The following is a 21738-nucleotide window of genomic DNA, read 5'->3' as shown; positions in this document are numbered from 1 at the left end:
AGTGTGACTAAGGGTATGTTTCCACGGTACGTAAACGCTGCTTGTTTGACGCTGCAGCGTCAAACAAGCAGCGTCCAGATGTTCCTGCATAGTGGAGGGGATTTTATGAAATCCCGTCTCCACTATGCGTGGAAACCCGCACGCGGCGGCCCTGCGACTCCGGACATGCTGCGCGTCTTTTCAGAACACAGCATGTCCGTACACCTTGCGGGGACGCAGCGTCCCCGCAAGGCATATCACAGGGCCCTATGGCGAGGGGTGCGATGATCCCGGATGTGTACTGTACACATCCGGCACCATCGCGTCCCAGAAAGGGGGCAGGGCTTAGCTCCGAGCGGCTTCGCCGCTGCGGCGAACCCGCCGGCAAGCCGTACCGTGGAGCCATACCCTAATGCACACATCAGAGGCTACAGTACTCCCATAAGAGGGGCAGTCCTCCAAACAGCAGACTGGGGGGTGCCGAGTGTCAGACGCACACTGATCTATCGGTGACCCATCCTAAAGGTACCTTCACACTAAACGATATCGCTAGCGATCCGTGACGTTGCAGCGTCCTGGATAGCGATATCGTTGTGTTTGACAGGCAGCAGCGATCAGGATCCTGCTGTGACATCGTTGGTCGGAGAAGAAAGGCCAGAACTGTGACACCGATCCAGCGATGTCTTCACTGGTAACCAGGGCAAACATCGGGTTACTAAGCGCAGGGCCGCGCTTAGTAACCCGATGTTTACCCTGGTTACCAGCGTAAACGTAAAAAAAAAACCACATACTCACATTCCGGTGCCCGGCGTCCGCTTCCCTGCACTCCTCCTGCATCCTGTGTCAGCGCCGAACATCTCCGGCATCTCCCAGAGCACAGCGGTGACGTCACCGCTCTGCTTTACGGCCGGCACTTACACAGGATGCAGGAGGAGTGCAGGGAAGCGGACGCCGGGCACCGGAATGTGAGTATGTGTTTTTTTTTTACGTTTACGCTGGTAACCAGGGTAAACATCGGGTTACTAAGCGCGGCCCTGCGCTTAGTAACCCGATGTTTACCCTGGTTACCAGGGGACTTCGGCATCGTTGGTCGCTGGAGAGCCGTCTGTGTGACAGCTCTCCAGCGACCACACAACGACTAAACAGCGACCGGCATCGTTGTCTGTATCGCTGCAGCGTCGCTTAGTGTGAAGGTACCTTTAGAGCTTCTGTACGCCACTTCCGAGTATCAGCCGACAAATATTGGATGGCACCGAAACCAATGTTATGGGGCTGTGCACATGTCCGATTTTTTTTCCACGAACGGAGCCGGTTTAAAGCAATATTGGAGTTTGTGTATTCATTAGTCGCAGTGTGCTGATGCACCGTGTATGCGTCTATTCATATACTGGCCACAGAGTGTAATGGTGCACCTGGACATTTATTACTAAAAGGGTGCGGGTCCAGATTAGCCGGCCACGTGGCTCAGTTCCCAGTGGCTAGATTGGATTCTGAAGCACCGCAGCATTTCATGGTTGAAATCATATCGCCATAAGGGTTATTATACCAGAGGACCCCATTGTGCTCGGCACCACTCTCACAGTACTGTTATGTACTTTCACATATTTTGGAAAAATTAAGATTCTTAGAATTTGGGATCCATAAAACAAAGAACTCTTAGGACACCTTTATACAAGTAAGATTTATTTTTCCTTAGAGGGAGGATTAACGTCCTCAGGATTAAAAGTGAAGGGTTTATCATACCCCATGAGGTGCTGGTAATCACTGGAATTGGAAAATAACATTGGGTTGATCAGCATCGACTTCTTTTTTGCATAAAAGGTTGTGAACATCTTGCTCATTCCAGGTACTTCCACGTCCTCTGGAGCAAACTCCGTCTTTTTCTCTACCAGTAGGGCGTTGTAAGTGATGGCAGTATACAGGTCCCGCTCCTTGTTGTAGTATAAGCGCACTACATATCCCTTCGTCACAAGGTGCAAAGTCACAGGAGTCGCAAAGGTGAAGAATCCGATCATACTGAAGAAAGCCATTTTTATTGAAACACTGTCAAATCCGATGCCGGACTTTGCAAACATCACAGGTAGAATAAATAGGCTGATCATGCTGGTGGAGTACGAGAAGAACTTCACGCCTGGATGAAGAATGAAAACCACATTAGTAATATTTAATATAGGATTAAAGAACGTGGATGCCATCCATGTTTTCAATTTGGGGCTAAAAAATTTTTGCAACTAAGTTCCGTATTGCATTGTCTATCTCCGCCTGCTCAATAACTCAAAGGGTATCTTCATAGATGGATATTGTCAGAAGGAGCTTGTAAGCACTTTGGCAATTGTATGCTTATTAAGGTTCACAGCCAGTCTCGAGGTGTTAACACTTTCTTTTGTTCATAGAGCATTGTCAAGGAGATCGACCACCACTGCGGCCTCTCTTGTAAGTACTGCGCTGAAGTAGGTAACAGCTCAAACATAAGCTTCAATACAGTGCTGACAAGCGCAACTAAAGAGCTTGCAAGCACTGCATATGGCCTGCTGTCTAGCAATGGTGGTCTGTCTCCAAGGCAACGAGCTGTAAGCAAAAAAAAGGTGTTAATATCTCAGATTGGATTAAAAGTTTGAATAATCAGTAAATTGCAAAAGAGCTAGTATTTACAAGCACTATCTGACAATACGCGCTTAAGACATTTACATATCGCATTCTTGCAGACACGTGGACTGCCCGGGCTCGGCAGTGACACCGGAGAATCTTGACAGCATGCGGTGCGCACACTGTTAGGCTATTTTCACACCGGGCATTTTTGCAGCGATTTTTTTTATTCAGATTTTCAGCTGCGTTTTATAGAAATAGCAAAGTCTAAGATTTCAGAAATCTCATGATCACACCTGGGTTTTTTTCCTGATTATTTTGCCAAAGAGCTGCTTTTTTGCAAAACGCAGCATATCACTTTTGTGTTTTTCACCCACTGAAAGCAATGGGTAGTGCAAGAAAATGCAGGCATCAGGTTTTGTGCCAAGACCTAACGAAGTTCAAGCTGTTTTTTTTATGCACTAAACCTTAGCATGTATAAGGGACAAATGCACCTGACAAAACGAGGCATAAAAATGCAGCAAAAACTAAGCAAAGCCTGCTTTTTGTAAGCAGCTTAAACTTGGCGCAATAAAACGCTGCAAAAACGCAACGTGTGACCAGAAGTCTGTAGTCCTAGAGTAACTGCAGACTTTTACACAAGATCGAACAACCCCATTAACATGAGGCATCGCCACATCTCAGAAAGGAAGCAGAAAAGTACAAGATATATAATACATAGTCTACATGATATAACTTTTAGCTATAGGCAAACATACACTAGTAGTTTGGAAAGTATGTCTCGTGTGCCAGTCACCCTTACCCTGTCTAAGAAAACCGTAACAGCATGCTAGCAAAAAGAGCACCCATATACTTCTCCTATAGATGTACACTCATTACTGACACTATCTCCCGCACATGGAGGTTTACACTGGTGGTGACGAACTGGCCATTCTTCGGATCTCTCCCTGGGAACATGCACAGTTCATCCCGGATTGTCACAATAAGCCCATCATGTGCAAGAAGGGAAGAATAAGCAGCTGCCGGCCTCTGATCTCCTCGGGCAACAAAGGATCCATCAGGTAAAGTCCAGAACTGTGTGTGGCAATGACCATGCAGATGAAAATCGGGTAAGAACACCTGCAAAAAGTGCAGTTTACTGCTGTTTTTACTCACTAAACGCCCATTATCTCAAAAAAGACTAAGGGCCGAGTGTAAACCAACAAGAACGTGCCCGGATCTATTGCAGGAATGACTGCCCCATTAGGCAGGGAATACATGGCGCCTCTGGCAGTAACGCAGCAAAAGATGGTTGTATGCGGCTGTCACATAGCAGCACAGTGCAAATGAATGGCGTCGCTCTGTGACCCACAGCAACCCAGCAACCTGCAAAAAGATGGAATCATTTAGGATTTTTTTGCAACTTGCTTGTTGCCGTACTTTGAGGATCGTAGTGAGACCCCAATCACTTCCATCATGCTGCAATACAGCAGCAGCATACATCCATCTTTGTGCGACCTGGGTCATCCCCAAAGTCACCGCATACCCCAGAAGTAATGCGAGTGGGGCTGTTCATCTAGTGGATTTCTGCTGACTCCATTCTATCGGGACGATTAGAGAAATCTGTGTAAGAAGTCTCCCCCATAGGACTATGCCCGACCACATAACAGAAGCCACCCCAAGAGGGGCAGCTGGAGCGGCCTCAGGGTGTTTATCAGCTCCCCGACCGCATGGTATCAGCACATACCGAGCACGGCTTTGCCCAGGCTGCCAACATAAACCAATCTGTCTTGCTCATGATTTACTGGAGCGGAGGACGTGTTAACAAAACGAATAATCTTCACATCAGGAACATAAACCTACAGGAGAGAAGAAGTGAGCAAAAATGAAAACAAGCACAAACAAAAACAAATAGTGTAAGATTTACTGTCCCAGAAAGTGCAGTGTATCCAGGGCCTTTATGCTCATCCTCCCTTCCATGTACTTTTAGGCATGTAATGGTCCGCGTTTATTCTTCAGCCATGTACTTTTTACTTAATATATTAGTAGTTTTGCAGATTATTTTACAAGTGTGGTTCTTATACCTCTAGGTGTAGTGTAGCTGTTCTATCGGTGGCACCGTGGAAACCATATTGTGGATTTGGTTCTCATTAGTGATGAGCGAACGTGCTCGGATAAGGTGTTATCTGAGCATGCTCATGTGCTTAGAATGTCTTTGGCGTGCTTGAATAATATGTTCCGAGTTCTTGCGGCTGTTCAACAGCCGCAACACAAGCAGGGACTACTTAACAGGCTATCCCAGTATGTGTTGTGACTGTCGAACAGCCGTGAGAACATGCAGCTGCAGAGACAAACACCGAAAACACTTGATTAGCACATGAGCATGCTCAGATAACACCTTATCCCTGCACGTTTATTCATCAGTAGTTCTCATCACTGACCACAAACTCGGCATCACAATAAACAAGCAAAAGGGAGGAATGAGAGTTTCAGAGACCCCATTCTAGTGATTAGTGAGGGTCCTCAGACAAGGTGATTTTCTGGATTTGTTTTCTCATTTTGACTCTCATAGTTGTGGTCTACCTATGTCAATTACAGGCCTCATCTTTTTAAATTGGGAGAACTTGCACAATCGGTGGCTGACTAAATACTCTTTCCCCCACTGTAGTGTGTATATGTGCTGTATGTATAGTTCTGCAATTGTAGTTTCGCCATAGGGATCAGCAGTTTAGGTCTAATGCCTGTGTTTTACATTAGGGCCTGTTCACAAGGTCATTCTTTACTGCGCCGGTGGGTTCTGCCTGAATCCCCAGTAATTCCACATGTGATGTTTTTTTTCTAAACGTGTCCATCTGTTCTAATAGCCACAGAAAAGTGGACACTTTTAGCCCAAAAAAAACACAAACAGACTGAGGGTATGTACACATGATCAGTAAACGCTGCGGGTTGGATGCTGAGTACTTGTGCAGCATCCAGATGTGACAGCATAGTGGTTGGGATCTCAAGAAATCCCGTGTCCACTATACATGCACCGTCATCCATGGATCACCCGCAGAGACAGACATGCAGCACATCTCTCCAGACCACAGGCTATCTATTTATCTTGTGGAAACGCTCAGTCTACGCAAGATAAATTTCACTCATAGAATCTATTTGATGCAGTGAATCCGCCCGGTTCAATGATCACAGAGGAGTCACCTGCATTCAATAGCCGGCAGCAAACATGTCATGCTGCATCCAAAGCGCTGCCAATTCCTGACCATGTGCACATACCCTAAGAAGTCAATTTCAGAAAAAACAAAAACAAATTCATTTGACCTCTGCTTGTGCAGTGCAGTCTGCGGCCCCATCACAGATTGTTGTGAATCTATTTTAGGGGGATTCAGGCAGAGCCCTCGGATGCACTGCAGAAGCGCAGTGTGAACATGGCTTAGCATACGATTGTACGGAATAGTGCAGTCTACTATACTATTCTGCGCTGTCCCAGTACAGCGGCCAGACGACTTTTTTTTTTTTTAAATATAAATCTGTTGCCGTCGTCTTTCACCATTTCTGCAGTGTTTTTTTTCCCTATTCAAATGAATGGGAAACAAAAATGCAAGTGAAAAGGCTGCAAAAAAGCAGAATATTTCCTGCCAACACTGTAGATCAATCCACAGCAAAAAAAGGTGCGTGTGAACAGTGTCTACAGGGGTTTTCTAAGAATGTAAAAATAATTGGCATGAAATGATAAATCCCCCAGCGGCACCAGCACCGATGCTCCAGGGGTCTCTGCCAGTCTCCACACTGGGCTGCTTGTGGCTGCACCTTATATTATAGCTGCAAAGTGAATAATAATCATCAGGGACCCCGAACCATCAGCCACGGAGACAGAACGGACTTAGAGTCGTTTGGGGGGACATGTAGGACTTTGTTTTTATCGCTTTTTATTCTGCTACTTGTGAGGTAGAAAAAGACGGCAATTCTGCTAATGGTTTTTATTATGTGACTGTACAGCCCCCTTCACACAACCATGTATCATGTTTTTCAGACGCCACATGTGCCCTATTTAACCTACTGCACTCATGTCCGTGTTTTCCCCGCAGCATAGATGACAAGGGCCAATACAAGTCTATGGGTCCGTGTAAACATGCCGTCCATGTACTGTACATGTGCTGTACGTGTGTCGTCATGGAAAGTATGTGAGAAGTTTTGTAATTTTGTTTCCAGTATCCATACTAGAAAAACACGGATGGCATACGGACAACACAGTGATTGAAAACACTGGTGATACCGATATCGGTGTAACACGTACAGCAAGAGGTATGACTACCTCTTGAAACTCATCAAGAGAATGCCAAGAGTGTGCAAAGCAGTCATCAAAGCAAAAGGTGGCTACTTTGAAGAACCTAGAGTATAAGACATATTTTCAGTTGTTTCACACTTTTTTGTTAAGTATATAATTCCACGTGTTAATACATAGTTTTGATGCCTTCAGTGTGAATGTACAATTTTCATAGTCGTGAAAATACAGAAAAATCTTTAAATGAGAAGGTGTGTCCAAACTTTTGGTCTGTACTGTACGTGTTTTATATGGACATGTGAAGGGGGCCTATCAGTGTTGCTGGTGGAATATTTCAGCATTGGGGGCCCCAATTTTTTCAAGGGGCTATACGTTTTTAATATTAATGTTGTCCAGAGCCATCAAACGCTCAAGTGTCATTGGTTTTGCATTCACCAAGGAGGTTGAAAGTCACCATGGATCAATTAAAAACAAATGGAAAACAACGTAAAGAGGATCAGCATTCAGGAATCCCAATAGACTTGAATGGCCAAGTCTAATCTGAAAGCGGAGGGGTCCCTGGACATTATTGGGGTCTGGTTGGTGGCAGCACTTTAGGACACACTATAAGCTCCTGCACGGTGCACGTTTTCTTCCGTTCTTAATAGCGGACACTAACCGGAGCCCACAGTAATCCGTGACCCTCACACACACACTATCGGCCCACGGATCATTTTTAGCACAACTTCTGCTCCAAACAAGTAACCAGAGCGGATAGGACGAGCCATGGGTGAGGGGATTACAGTCTGGTCGCTCTTTACCCCCCCATTGTCATGTATGGGGCACTGCCCCTGCCGTCAGGCTCTGGAGGCCCGCAGTGCTGGGGTTACAGGTGATATGTGACGCCCCCTACAGTCCGGGTAAGACTACGTTCACATTAGCGGCGCCCGCCGCAGCGGCGGGCGCCGCATGCATCATGCGCCCCTATATTTAACATGGGGGCGCATGGACATGCGGTGCACTTGCTTTTTGCGCCGCATGCGTCCCTGCGGCGCCCGCGTCGGGTCGCGGAGGACGCAGCAAGTTGCATTTTTGCTGCGTCCAAAATCAATGAAAAAAAGGACGCATGCGGCGCAAAAAGCTGCGTTGTGCATGTGTTCACATTTGCGCTGTGCAAATGTGAACGTAGCCTAAGGTCTCTGCAGCCGCTACGTAGCGCACAATGTCTTGGTCACCTGTCTCCCCGCTCCAATGCACAGGGCAGGCAGGGATATACGTGCACTGCCGCTGCCCAGGAACACCGTCCTCCGCAGCAGCCCCAGCACCGGGGAGCGGACCCTGCACACGGCTACACACAGCATCCCGACCTCTGTGCGGTGACCCGCAGCTCTCACTGAGAGCCACCACCCGGACACAGTACACGTGCGATGTGACCCGGAAGTGCTGCGACACCACGCCCACATGTACTGGATACCAAGGTCACATGACCACATCTACTGGGCGGGGCCACAGGAAACCACGGTCCTGACAGTGCGCGGCCTGCAGTGGCCACTAGGGGGAGCCCACTACTACAGATAGAACGTCAGGTAACAAGGGTTACGGACACCTGCAGCCAGCGCCCTCTGGTGGAGGTGGAGTAACGCTGTCCGGTAACAGCTGTATTTTCGTTCACCTGTTGGGTGCAGGCTGAGCTCGATGATTTGTGAGTTTTCTTTCATCCTTAAAACTGAGAGGAAAAAAAGCCTGAAGAATTGTAATGTAAGAACTGCAGCCTGTCAGTATAGGGTGAGCGCACCGGGCGGCCCGTTGTAGGAATATGTGCTCCGTTACACAGACGCCCCCGATTCCTACAACGGACGGACGGACACACGAGCAGAGCCGCCCCTGGGGTCACCGCAGCCCACCACACCTAGGTCCACAGACACCGCACATATCTGCTGGTGACAGGTGAGCACTGCGGGGAGCCCTTCAGTTATACAGAAATCATTCTCATTGTGTACACCAGAAATGTGAAGAGACAAAGGACGAAAAGGGCAATAATAAGAGAACGTAGTCATAATAGGTTACAGAATCGCTATAGATGCCTACAGGACCATGGGGACCACCTGACGAAGCCCAGTGAGTAGTGAAACGTGTGCCCAGGTGCTAGGAGACCCCCACCTCCCCCCAGGCTGCTTATGCCAACACCGATATGCAGGTACGGACTGGGGATGAAATTCAGCCCTGGCATTTGAAATCACACAGGGCCATGGTGTCCCCGACCCCAATAACCAGATAGGATATATTACTAATATTACCCTGGATGGAGGAAAGGAAGATTTACTACAAGACCAATATTTCTAATTATACCCACGGCATGCTGAGGTAAGTGACGGAGTGACCGGCTTTGTGCTCCGTCACAACTGTTAACAATATGGATGTCTTGAGAACATTGATTCTGTTAACAACGTAGCACACAAGGCAGCCCACAACCAGACCGGCCCTTCTGGCATTTGCCAGAATTGCCAAATGGCCAGTCCGGCCCTGCCGATATGTTCCAAGTTATTGGAGACAGCTCCTCACAAAGCCCAGTGTACCCTAGAACAAGCCTCAATGTGCTATGTGCCCCTCTAGTCCTTCTATAAGGGAATGTCCCAAATTATTGTATGCATGTACAGGGCTTCTCACAAAATTAGAATATCATTAAAAAGTTAATTTATTTTAGGTAGACTAAAAGCGAGAGAGAACTACACACACTATGGCGCTCGCCACAAGGGGGGGGGGGGGGGACACAAGTTGGTGGCAGGGAGAGTGGGCAGTGGAATAGAACACCCCTAGCTGCTGGAACCACACAGGATCTGTGCCTATCCTGGGAAGGAAATGTAGGTAATAAATATCGCAAAGCGAATAAGGTGGACCGCGCTCAGGGGTGCGTGTACTATAATAATGGACAGTAGGAGGCTAACAATAGTATACGATAAATGGTACTTAGATCGCTACTCAATGCATACACCTGCTGTAGATGACATACGAATCAAAATGTCATAGATGTATATGCCCGTATCGGCTATGTAGAAGGTGCTTACTGTGATTGCTGCGCTATTCCAGCGTCCTGAGTGGACCCCGACCTGGAGTCCGCTGTGAGGTAAGATGCGGCGTCCGTGCAGGGCGGGGGGGGGTTGTAGAAGGAGGACTCAGCAGCTGTAGCGGTACCTGGGAGCCCCGGCCGAAGGCGTCCCTGGTAACTGCGAGGAGAAAAAAGATGGCCGCTAGCGCCGGCTCACTGGTGCCTACAAAGTGACGTCACTAAGGTACGGAGCGGCGTTGGAGCCAAAAAGGTGGCAACAAACCAACGCGTTTCGAAGGTGCTCGGCCTTCTTCGTCAGGGTTACCGCATGTCTATACCTAGGCTCCCTTTATACGCTGCACATAAGATGGAACCCCGCCCTCGGTCCGCCTCCACATGAAATTACCTCGGGCAGCTAGAGTGTGTTCATAGGATGATGCTAGGGGCAACTAGAGTGTGTACACAGGATGATGCGAAGGGCAAGGCTCAGTGTATATACAAGGGCACACAATAATATATATAACCCCCGTTGAGAAACAAGAAATTTTATTTTTGCAACAGATGTTATTTGTTTTTACTATGTATTTCTAATAAAGTAGTTTTTATCAGTAACCACTTATCTATGTGGTTGCAAATGTTTTTCTGGTCCTGTACCAGCCATACCCTAGATGCAGTAAATATAAATAGATATATATAGGCGTATACAGGCACATATATACACTGAGCCTTGCCCTTCGCATCATCCTGTGTACACACTCTAGTTGCCCCTAGCATCATCCTATGAACACACTCTAGCTGCCCGAGGTAATTTCATGTGGAGGCGGACCGAGGGCGGGGTTCCATCTTATCTGCAGCGTATAAAGGGAGCCTAGGTATAGACATGCGGTAACCCTGACGAAGAAGGCCGAGCACCTTCGAAACGCGTTGGTTTGTCGCCACCTTTTTGGCTCCAACGCCGCTCCGTACCTTAGTGACGTCACTTTGTAGGCACCAGTGAGCCGGCGCTAGCGGCCATCTTTTTTCTCCTCGCGGTTACCAGGGACGCCTTTGGCCGGGGCTCCCAGGTACCGCTACAGCTGCTGAGTCCTCCTTCTACAACCCCCCCCCGCCCTGCACGGACGCCGCATCTTACCTCACAGCGGACTCCAGGTCGGGGTCCACTCAGGACGCTGGAATAGCGCAGCAATCACAGTAAGCACCTTCTACATAGCCGATACGGGCATATACATCTATGACATTTTGATTCGTATGTCATCTACAGCAGGTGTATGCATTGAGTAGCGATCTAAGTACCATTTATCGTATACTATTGTTAGCCTCCTACTGTCCATTATTATAGTACACGCACCCCTGAGCGCGGTCCACCTTATTCGCTTTACCTTAATTTATTTTAGTTTTTCAATACAAAAAGTGAATCTCATATATTATATAGAGACATTACAAACAGAGTGATCTATTTCAAATGCTTATTTCTGTTAATGTTGATGATTATGGCTTACAGCCAATGAAAACCCAAAAGTCATCATCTCAGTAAATTAGAATACTTTATAACACCAGCTTGAAAAAATTATTTAATATCTGAAATGTTGGCCTACTGAAATGTATTTTCAGTAAATGCACTCAATACTTGGTCGAGGCTCCTTTTCCATCAATTACTCCATCAATGCGGCGTGGCATGGAGGCGATCAGCCTGTGGCACTGCTGAAGTGCCCAGGTTGCTTTGATAGCAGCCTTCAGCTCGTCTGCATTGTTTGGTCTGGGGTCTCTCATCTTCCTCTTGACAATCAGGGCTGTGGCATGGTAAGCCAAACCTCCGACTCAGAAATTTCCATGACACCGACTCCACCAAAATGGGCTCCAACTCCACAGCCCAGTTGACAGTGACCCATAGATTCAGCCGATGGAGCTGTGTGATGGCTTATTTTTTGGGGGGAGAGACTATGTTTTTATTAGTACCATTCTGGCATAGATGTGATATTTTGATCCCTTATTGAAGCATTTTTTTGAATTGCGGCAACCAAAAAAACTTCCTTGAATTTTTTTTCTTTACGGTGTTTACCCATTGGGTTAATTGCTTTTATATTTTGATAGATTTTTCTGTATGCAGCAAAACCAAATATGTGTATTTTCTTTTATATATCTTTATTTTCAATGTGGGAAAAGGGGGATGAGTTGAACGGGCTGCAGCCCTCAGATCTGTCAGCGTCAGTGAGGCTGGTTATCAAAAATACAGGGGTGTTCATGCTGGTTTTTTTTAATTTAAATAATTTTTTTAAAAACAGCATGGGGTCCCCCCCTATTTTTTGACAACCAGCCAAGCTAAAGCAGACAGCTGGGGGCTGGTAAGGAGCCATGGATAGTGACCCCCTCAGCCAAAAAATAGCAGCCCACATTATGAAAAAAATAAAAATTATAAAAATTCTAATCTCGACCTTCTCCCAATGTAAAAATGTAAACACTCCTATCTGGCCTTGGTGCATCTGTCCGATCTACCACAATATAATAATCTAAGAGAAACGGCGCAAAGAAGAGCAATGGAGACCCCCAGAGACCAGAATCTGAGGTGGGACGTGCCCCAATATGGCGCCTGCAGACCCGCAGCCCACACAACACAAGCCGCTCACTGGTCGGGGCACAGCCCGCCGTTCTGGCACTCATTCCACCATAATAATAATAATACTGATAATAATAATAATAAGCCGCCGTGGTCGCCATCGCCCGATGTTACGGGGTCACATCAGCAGGTGACATGCGCGGAGCCGGGGGAGGGGCTTACACTTCCTCCCATCATCAACATTGTGACCAGCTGCTCAGACTCTCTGCAGAGCGCAGACACGACGTACTGAGCAGCGTCGCCGCGGTTACCAAGGAGACGTATGAGTTGACGCGCGGAGATGACGCATTTCCGGTTCCGCTGCAGGGGGTGAGACCTTCCGGAAGTGGTTGTGAGCGCTGTCGGTCGGTGCTTAGCCAGTGTGTGGTGGGAGAACCGGTCCCGGCGGGTGAGTGGCTGCGGTGTTAGCCGTATGTAGAGCTGCGGGGCGGGGACTCACCCTGCTCTGCTGTGTCTCCGTGCCCACTGCGCCTCCTACAGGCGTCTCCTATGCTCCCCTGATACAGTGACTGCCGTCCCCTGCCCCAGTGTCACCCAGCTTTCCCAGAGCCCTGACCGTCGTGGCGGGCTGCTCTCACGGCATTAGCTCTGTGGGTGCGCAAGGCCTGGAGTCCGGAGACGTCTATCTGTTCCCAGCTCTTATGTGATTTATGAAGCTGAATAGTGTGGAGCGCTCTGCGAATACAGGAAAGCTGTGGGGAGTGAGGAGCAGTGCTTGGGGTGGGCCATCACTGTCTGACACCGGCACCCACCGCCAGGAGTAACCGGCCGTAAGCCACGTACACAGCCGGAGACCCCCAGTTCCATTCATGGCTCTCTGCCCGCTGCCAATGTCACACTTCACGGGAAGAAGCTGCAGCTGTCGTTATATGGCGGTGCTGCAATCATCGTTATATATGGCGGTGCAGCAATCATCGTTATATATGGCGGTGCAGCAATCATCGTTATATGACGGTGCAGCAATCATCGTTATATATGGCGGTGCAGCAATCATCGTTATATGGCGGTGCAGCAATCATCGTTATATATGGCGGTGCTGCAATCATCGTTATATGGCGGTGCAGCAATCATCGTTATATGACGGTGCAGCAATCATCGTTATATATGGCGGTGCAGCAATCATCGTTATATGGCGGTGCAGCAATCATCGTTATATGGCGGTGCAGCAATCATCGTTATATGGCGGTGCAGCAATCATCGTTATATATGGCGGTGCTGCAATCATCGTTATATGGCGGTGCAGCAATCATCGTTATATGGCGGTGCTGCAATCATCGTTATATATGGCGGTGCAGCAATCATCGTTATATATGGCGGTGCAGCAATCATCGTTATATGGCGGTGCAGCAATCATCGTTATATGGCGGTGCAGCAATCATCGTTATATATGGCGGTGCTGCAATCATCGTTATATATGGCGGTGCTGCAATCATCGTTATATATGGCGGTGCAGCAATCATCGTTATATATGGCGGTGCAGCAATCATCGTTATATATGGCGGTGCAGCAATCATCGTTATATATGGCGGTGCTGCAATCATCGTTATATATGGCGGTGCTGCAATCATCGTTATATATGGCGGTGCTGCAATCATCGTTATATATGGCGGTGCTGCAATCATCGTTATATATGGCGGTGCTGCAATCATCGTTATATATGGCGGTGCTGCAATCATCGTTATATATGGCGGTGCAGCAATCATCGTTATATGGCGGTGCAGCAATCATCGTTATATATGGCGGTGCAGCAATCATCGTTATATATGGCGGTGCAGCAATCATCGTTATATGGCGGTGCAGCAATCATCGTTATATGGCGGTGCAGCAATCATCGTTATATGGCGGTGCAGCAATCATCGTTATATATGGCGGTGCTGCAATCATCGTTATATGGCGGTGCAGCAATCATCGTTATATGGCGGTGCTGCAATCATCGTTATATATGGCGGTGCAGCAATCATCGTTATATGGCGGTGCAGCAATCATCGTTATATGGCGGTGCAGCAATCATCGTTATATGGCGGTGCAGCAATCATCGTTATATATGGCGGTGCTGCAATCATCGTTATATATGGCGGTGCTGCAATCATCGTTATATATGGCGGTGCAGCAATCATCGTTATATATGGCGGTGCAGCAATCATCGTTATATATGGCGGTGCAGCAATCATCGTTATATATGGCGGTGCTGCAATCATCGTTATATATGGCGGTGCTGCAATCATCGTTATATATGGCGGTGCTGCAATCATCGTTATATATGGCGGTGCTGCAATCATCGTTATATATGGCGGTGCTGCAATCATCGTTATATATGGCGGTGCTGCAATCATCGTTATATATGGCGGTGCAGCAATCATCGTTATATATGGCGGTGCAGCAATCATCGTTATATATGGCGGTGCAGCAATCATCGTTATATATGGCGGTGCAGCAATCATCGTTATATATGGCGGTGCAGCAATCATCGTTATATATGGCGGTGCAGCAATCATCGTTATATGGCGGTGCAGCAATCATCGTTATATGGCGGTGCAGCAATCATCGTTATATACAGGTCCTTCTCAAAAAATTAGCATATAGTGTTAAATTTCATTATTTACCATAATGTAATGATTACAATTAAACTTTCATATATTATAGATTCATTATCCACCAACTGAAATTTGTCAGGTCTTTTATTGTTTTAATACTGATGATTTTGGCCTACAACTCCTGATAACCCAAAAAACCTGTCTCAATAAATTAGCATATTTCACCCGTCCAATCAAATAAAAGTGTTTTTTAATAACAAACAAAAAACCCATCAAATAATAATGTTCAGTTATGCACTCAATACTTGGTCGGGAATCCTTTGGCAGAAATGACTGCTTCAATGCGGCGTGGCATGGAGGCAATCAGCCTGTGACACTGCTGAGATGTTATGGAGGCCCAGGATGCTTCAATAGCGGCCTTAAGCTCATCCAGAGTGTTGGGTCTTGCGTCTCTCAACTTTCTCTTCACAATATCCCACAGATTCTCTATGGGGTTCAGGTCAGGAGAGTTGGCAGGCCAATTGAGCACAGTAATACCATGGTCAGTAAACCATTTACCAGTGGTTTTGGCACTCTGAGCAGGTGCCAGGAAGCATGAAGTGCTCCAAAATCTCCTGATAGCTAGCTGCATTGACCCTGCCCTTGATGAAACACAGTGGACCAACACCAGCAGCTGACATGGCACCCCACACCATCACTGACTGGGTACTTGACACTGGACTTCAGGCATTTTGGCATTTCCTTCTCCCCAGTCTTCCTCCAGACTCTGGCACCTTGATTTCCGAATGACATGCAAAATTTGCTTTCATCAGAAAAAAGTACTTGGGACCACTTAGCAACAGTCCAGTGCTGCTTCTCTGTAGCCCAGGTCAGGCGCTTCTGCCGCTGTTTATGGTTCAAAAGTGGCTTTACCTGGGGAATGCGGCACCTGTAGCCCATTTCCTGCACACGCCTGTGCACGGTGGCTCTGGATGTTTCCACACCAGACTCAGTCCACTGCTTCCTCAGGTTCCCCAAGGTCTGGAATCGGTCCTTCTCCACAATCTTCCTCAGGGTCCGGTCACCTCTTCTCGTTGTACAGCGTTTTCTGCCACATTGTTTCCTTCCAACAGACTTACCATTGAGGTGCCTTGATACAGCACTCTGGGAACAGCCTATTTGTTGAGAAATTTCTTTCTGGGTCTTACCCTCTTGCTTGAGGGTGTCAATGATGGCCTTCTTGACATCTGTCAGGTCGCTAGTCTTACCCATGACGGGGGTTTTGAGTAATGAACCAGGCAGGGAGTTTTTAAAAGCCTCAGGTATCTTTTGCATGTGTTTAGAGTTAATTAGTTGATTCAGAAGATTAGGGTAATAGGTCGTTTAGAGAACCTTTTCTTGATATGCTAATTTATTGAGACAGGTTTTTTGGGTTATCAGGAGTTGTATGCCAAAATCATCAGTATTAAAACAATAAAAGACCTGACAAATTTCAGTTGGTGGATAATGAATCTATAATATATGAAAGTTTAATTGTAATCATTACATTATGGTAAATAATGAAATTTAACACTATATGCTAATTTTTTGAGAAGGACCTGTATGGCGGTGCAGCAATCATCGTTATATATGGCGGTGCAGCAATCATCGTTATATGGCGGTGCAGCAATCATCGTTATATATGGCGGTGCAGCAATCATCGTTATATGGCGGTGCAGCAATCATCGTTATATGGCGGTGCAGCAATCATCGTTATATGGCGGTGCAGCAATCATCGTTATATGGCGGTGCAGCAATCATCGTTATATATGGCGGTGCAGCAATCATCGTTATATATGGCGGTGCAGCAATCATCGTTATATGGCGGTGCAGCAATCATCGTTATATATGGCGGTGCAGCAATCATCGTTATATATGGCGGTGCAGCAATCATCGTTATATGGCGGTGCAGCAATCATCGTTATATATGGCGGTGCAGCAATCATCGTTATATGGCGGTGCAGCAATCATCGTTATATATGGCGGTGCAGCAATCATCGTTATATATGGCGGTGCAGCAATCATCGTTATATGGCGGTGCAGCAATCATCGTTATATGGCGGTGCAGCAATCATCGTTATATATGGCGGTGCAGCAATTATCGTTATATATGGCGGTGCAGCTTTCCGGCTTTCTATGTTACTTGTATCTGGTCACTGCTGGTGCAAATATCAGCTGATCGGGGGTTTGAAGACCCCATTGATCTCCTATTGATGACTTAGGTCACCTCTGTCAGTCTCGACAACCCGTTAAATATTATGAATGTTATGTTCTGTCTAAGACTTTTTACCATTTTATTATTATTGTGGTTGTGCTGATGAATGCAGGTAATTTATCCATTCCTTCAGGTTGTTACTGATTCACTGATATCGCAACGGATCTGTAAAAGTAGAGTAAGTGCACATACTGCCTATTTGCAGCAGATTTTTCTACAGTAAAAAACTAGACTTGACAGGAATAATGCTGCTTAAAATATACACATTTTTATTGCATTTTTTCCCCCATTCATTTGAATGGGTGAAAAAATGCTGAAGGGTTTTAAAAAACACGAGTTCAAATCTGCAATGAAAAACTAAGCAGCGCATACAGATTACAGAAATCTCATTCACTTTCTGCGTACTGTAAGACGCTGCCTTTTTTATTTGCATAAACAAAGATCTGTGTGAAATGTTAGAATGTAGGGGGTAATCGGATGTGTGAGCAGGGCTGTGGAGTCTGTGTCATGGAAATTGAGGAGTTGGAGGTTTTGCTTACCGACTCCGCAGTCCTGTGTGTGGGGCCACAAAATTCTACAGGATGGGAGGTACTTGGAAGAAGTCTTGCAGGCAATTGGATTAAGATTGTGGAGGAGAGAAGGAGGACTAGAGATTACATGGAGGGATCTTAGTTCAGAGATGGGGGCGGCAGATTATGGACGGCTTTGCAGGTCAGTGTTAGTAGCCTGAAGTGTATGCGTTGTGGAATTGGGAGACAATGAAGGGATTTACAGAAGGGAGAATCAGAGGAGTAGCGAGGACAGAAGTCGGGCAGCAGAGTTACGGCAGACTGGACAGGTGGGATGATGCGATGGAGATGATGAGGTCTTAGGGCTCCTTCGCACTTGCGAGAAATATGTCCGAGTCTCGCAGGTTAAAACCCTGCTGTGGCGCCGGCACTCCAGAGCGGAGCGTTTGGCCGCACAGCAATACATGGAGCTGCACGCTCCGCTCTGGAGTGCCGGCGCCACAGCAGGGTTTTAACCTGCGAGACTCGGGCGTATTTCTCGCAAGTGAGAAGGAGCCCTTAGATCCCACATAGCGTCAAGCCCATACGAGTGACATGGGCATTTCAGAGGAAGAGATGGTGGTAAACGCTTCCCCAGCTGCAAAGCAAGTGAGGGAGCAGGGTGCCGAGGCCCACCCCTAGCTATTATGTTGGCTGCTACTGTGCACTGCGGCCGGCCCTTAGACTTGTCTTTGTCCATGTTTCCTCCCACTCCGCTTCCGCCACCATCTCCTCATCTGGTCAGAAAGTGCGGGCTGTCTGTGCGTGCATTTCACGTTCTCGCCCTGCTGATGCTTGCCTGTCTGTTCCTCCTTCCTGCCTCATATGCGATGTATCCACAAGGTGGAACGTCACCTTACACATGCTGGAGAGACTGTGAGCAGCATCAGGTGATACTGGAGTTTGAGCTGCAGCACGCACTTGTGAGTCACTCTGTGGAACAACACCACTTCATGATCAACAAATGGGCCTCCATGTGTGATGTGTCCCATGTGCTTCCAGTACTCCATCAACTTGGCCATCATCATTACTATCCCACTTCTATGCCTCCTAGAAAAAAAAAAGCTCCTGGAGATGATGGATGAGGTGGTGGCACAGAAGGAAGAGTATGATTAATAGGGATCATTCACACCATTATCATGCCAGGTGTCCACACATGTCTTGGAGGATGGGCTCCTGTACTAACAGAGGTCACGTACACAAATGTCCAGCGGGGGGGGCAGTTTTGGAGGATGAGGGACAACAGTGTTCACATCAGGGTGGTACTCAAACAGCTCATGGGCATCACTGGAGCATGGAGAGATACGGACAATACACCTCCCACCGAAGACAGCTTGTTGCTGCTCCTGGGCAGCCTGCACTTGTAAGCCAATATATGCTGCTGTGCCCGTGCAACGATTTCCGACTTGCCCAGACTGTTACAAGTGCTGATTACTGTGTGGTCACCCTGCTGGATCCCGGCTACAACCACAATGTGCCATCCTTACTTCCGTCACTAGAGCAAGATCTGAAAATGCAGAAATCCAAGTGCACGCTGGTAGGCGCACTACTGACAACGTCCCCACCTGACAGCGGGGGCTCAGTGGAAGCACACGGTAGAGAAGGATGAAGTCGCCAACGCAGATGAGCACGAGCACTACCTTGGAAGGGATGGTTAGCATGACAGAAATGTGTAAAACCTTACTTGGCCTGTGTCAAAATCCAGCACCACAGTGTGATGCAGTCCCTAGTTTGTTACAGTACAAACAGAAGCTTTTTGACTCTCAAATGGGAAAGAGAAGGCTGCATAGTACAATTTTTTTTTTTTAGATACATTACTCCCAAAAAGACAGCTGCAAAGTAGAATTTTTGGGGGGCACGCTACTCATACAGATACAGCTGCAAAGTACACAGAGGCTTTTGGACCAGTATTCCTGCAGTCGGGGTAGCAGAGTACACACAGAGGCTTAAAGGCACAGTACTTAGGCCAAATTCCGAAACTTCAATTTACCTGACTCCGACCTCACATCACTGGTCACTACTGAGCATGTACAGTTTAACCAATAGTCCTCACTATGTACAGGCACTTAAAAATCACGTATTCACAAAACTTCGATCTGCCATGCTGGGCAGCCGAAAAACATGAAGAGATCCAAAATGTAGTTAAAACAAGGCTTTATTAGTGGAAACACATATTCCATGCCATAGTGCACAAGCACCTAAACAAGAGGTGGGGAACCACCACATATATCATGCTAAAAAGCACCTGTAGTATGAGGCAGGGTAGCGCTGTATACATAAAGGTACATAACATTAACCATAGCCTAAGCATATATAGTGCAACCAATACTAAACTGTATAAGTACCGAACATACAACAGCAATGACCATATCTACCTGTAGCTGGTTCAGCGTCCCACCTCACCCCAACGCGCGTTTCGCAGATAGCTTCTTCCGGGGGCGCCCCCGGAAGAAGCTATCTGTGAAACGCGCGTTGGGGTGAGGTGGGACGCTGAACCAGCTACAGGTAGATATGGTCATTGCTGTTGTATGTTCGGTACTTATACAGTTTAGTATTGGTTGCACTATATATACTTAGGCTATGGTTAATGTTATGTAACTTTATGTATACAGCGCTACCCTGCCTCATACTACAGGTGCTTTTTAGCATGATATATGTGGTGGTTCCCCACCTCTTGCTTAGGTGCTTGTGCACTATGGCATGGAATATGTGTTTCCACTAATAAAGCCTTGTTTTAACAACATTTTGGATCTCTTCATGTTTTTCGGCTGCCCAGCATGGCAGATCGAAGTTTTTTGAATATGAGCATGTACAGTGAAGGAAATAATTATTTGACCCCTTGCTGATTTTGTAAGCTGCCCACTGACAAAGACATGAACAGTCTATAATTTTAGGGTAGGTTAATTTTAACATTGAGAGATAGAATATCAAAAATAAAATCCAGAAAATTAAATTGTATAAATTATGTAAATGTATTTGCATTTTGCAGTGAGAAATAAATATTTGATTCCTCCGGCAAACAAGACTTGGTGGTAACACCCTTGTTGGCAAGTACAGCAGTCAGATGTTTTTTGTAGTTGTTGAGGTTTGCGCCCATGTCAGGAGGAATTTTGGTCCACTCCTCTTTGCAGATCATCTCTAAATCATTAAGATTTTGAGGCTGTCGCTTGGCAACTCGGAGCTTCAACTCCCTCCATACGTTTTCTATGGGATTAAGGTCTGGAGACTGGCTAGGCAACTCCGTGACCTTAATGTGCTTATTTTTGAGTCACTCCGTTGTTGCCTTGGCTATATGTTTTTTGTCATTGTCTTGATGGAAGGCCCAGCCATGACCCATTTTTAATGTCCTGGCGGAGGGAAGGAGGTTGTCACTCAGGATTTTATGGTACATGGCTCAATCCAATCTCCCATTGATGCGGTGAAGTAGTCCTGTGCCCTTGGCAGAGAAACACCCCCAAAACATAATGTTTCCACCTCTATGCTTGACAGTGGGGATGGTGTTCTTTGGGTCATAGGCAGCATTTCTCTTCCTCCAAACACGGCGAGTTGATTTCATGCCAAAGACCTAATTTTTGTCTCATCTGACCACAGCCCCTTCTCCCAATCACTCACAGAATCATCCAGGTGTTCATTGGCAAACTTCAGACGGGCCTGCACATGTGCCTTCTTGAGCAGGGGGCACCTTGCAGGCACTGCAGGATTTTAAACCTTTACGGCATAATGTGTTACCAATGATTTTCTTGGTGACTGTGGTCCCAGCTGCCTTGAGATCGTTAACAAGTTCCCCCGTGTAGTTTTAGGCTGATCTCTCATCTTCCTCATGATCAAGGATACCCCACGAGGTGAGATTTTGCATGGTGCCCCAGATCGATGTCGATTAACAGTCATTTTGTATTTCTTCCATTTTCTTACTATTGCACCAACAGTTGTCTCCTTCTCACTCAGCTTCTTACTTATG

At 46.9% G+C, this 21738-nt stretch overlaps 2 protein-coding genes across 3 annotated transcripts in view; one reads left to right on the top strand and one right to left on the bottom strand.

The window, feature by feature from the left end:
• ELOC (elongin C) overlaps positions 1-21738 on the top strand; it is a 41026-nt gene that overhangs the window by 2076 nt on the left and 17212 nt on the right. The window contains exon 1 of one of the 2 annotated variants that reach the window (XM_077270659.1): positions 12583-12853. The exons of the other annotated variant lie outside the window; for it this stretch is intronic. The gene's annotated coding sequence lies outside the window, so the exon portion shown is untranslated. Of the gene's footprint in view, positions 1-12582; positions 12854-21738 lie in introns of those variants that run through there. 2 annotated transcript variants of the gene reach the window in all.
• Positions 1642-8262, bottom strand: TMEM70 (transmembrane protein 70). The gene is made up of 3 exons (XM_077270658.1): positions 8041-8262; positions 4292-4403; positions 1642-2110 (listed from the first exon to the last, which is right to left on the bottom strand). Exons 1-3 carry the CDS (start codon positions 8164-8166, stop codon positions 1662-1664), a joined length of 687 nt encoding a protein of 228 aa, XP_077126773.1. The 5' UTR covers positions 8167-8262; the 3' UTR covers positions 1642-1661.

This window comes from Ranitomeya variabilis, chromosome 6 (assembly GCF_051348905.1).
Source record: "Ranitomeya variabilis isolate aRanVar5 chromosome 6, aRanVar5.hap1, whole genome shotgun sequence".
NCBI lineage: Eukaryota > Metazoa > Chordata > Amphibia > Anura > Dendrobatidae > Ranitomeya > Ranitomeya variabilis.
Note: the sequence above shows the minus strand (reverse complement) of the source record. Positions and strands in the feature narration are given on the sequence as shown.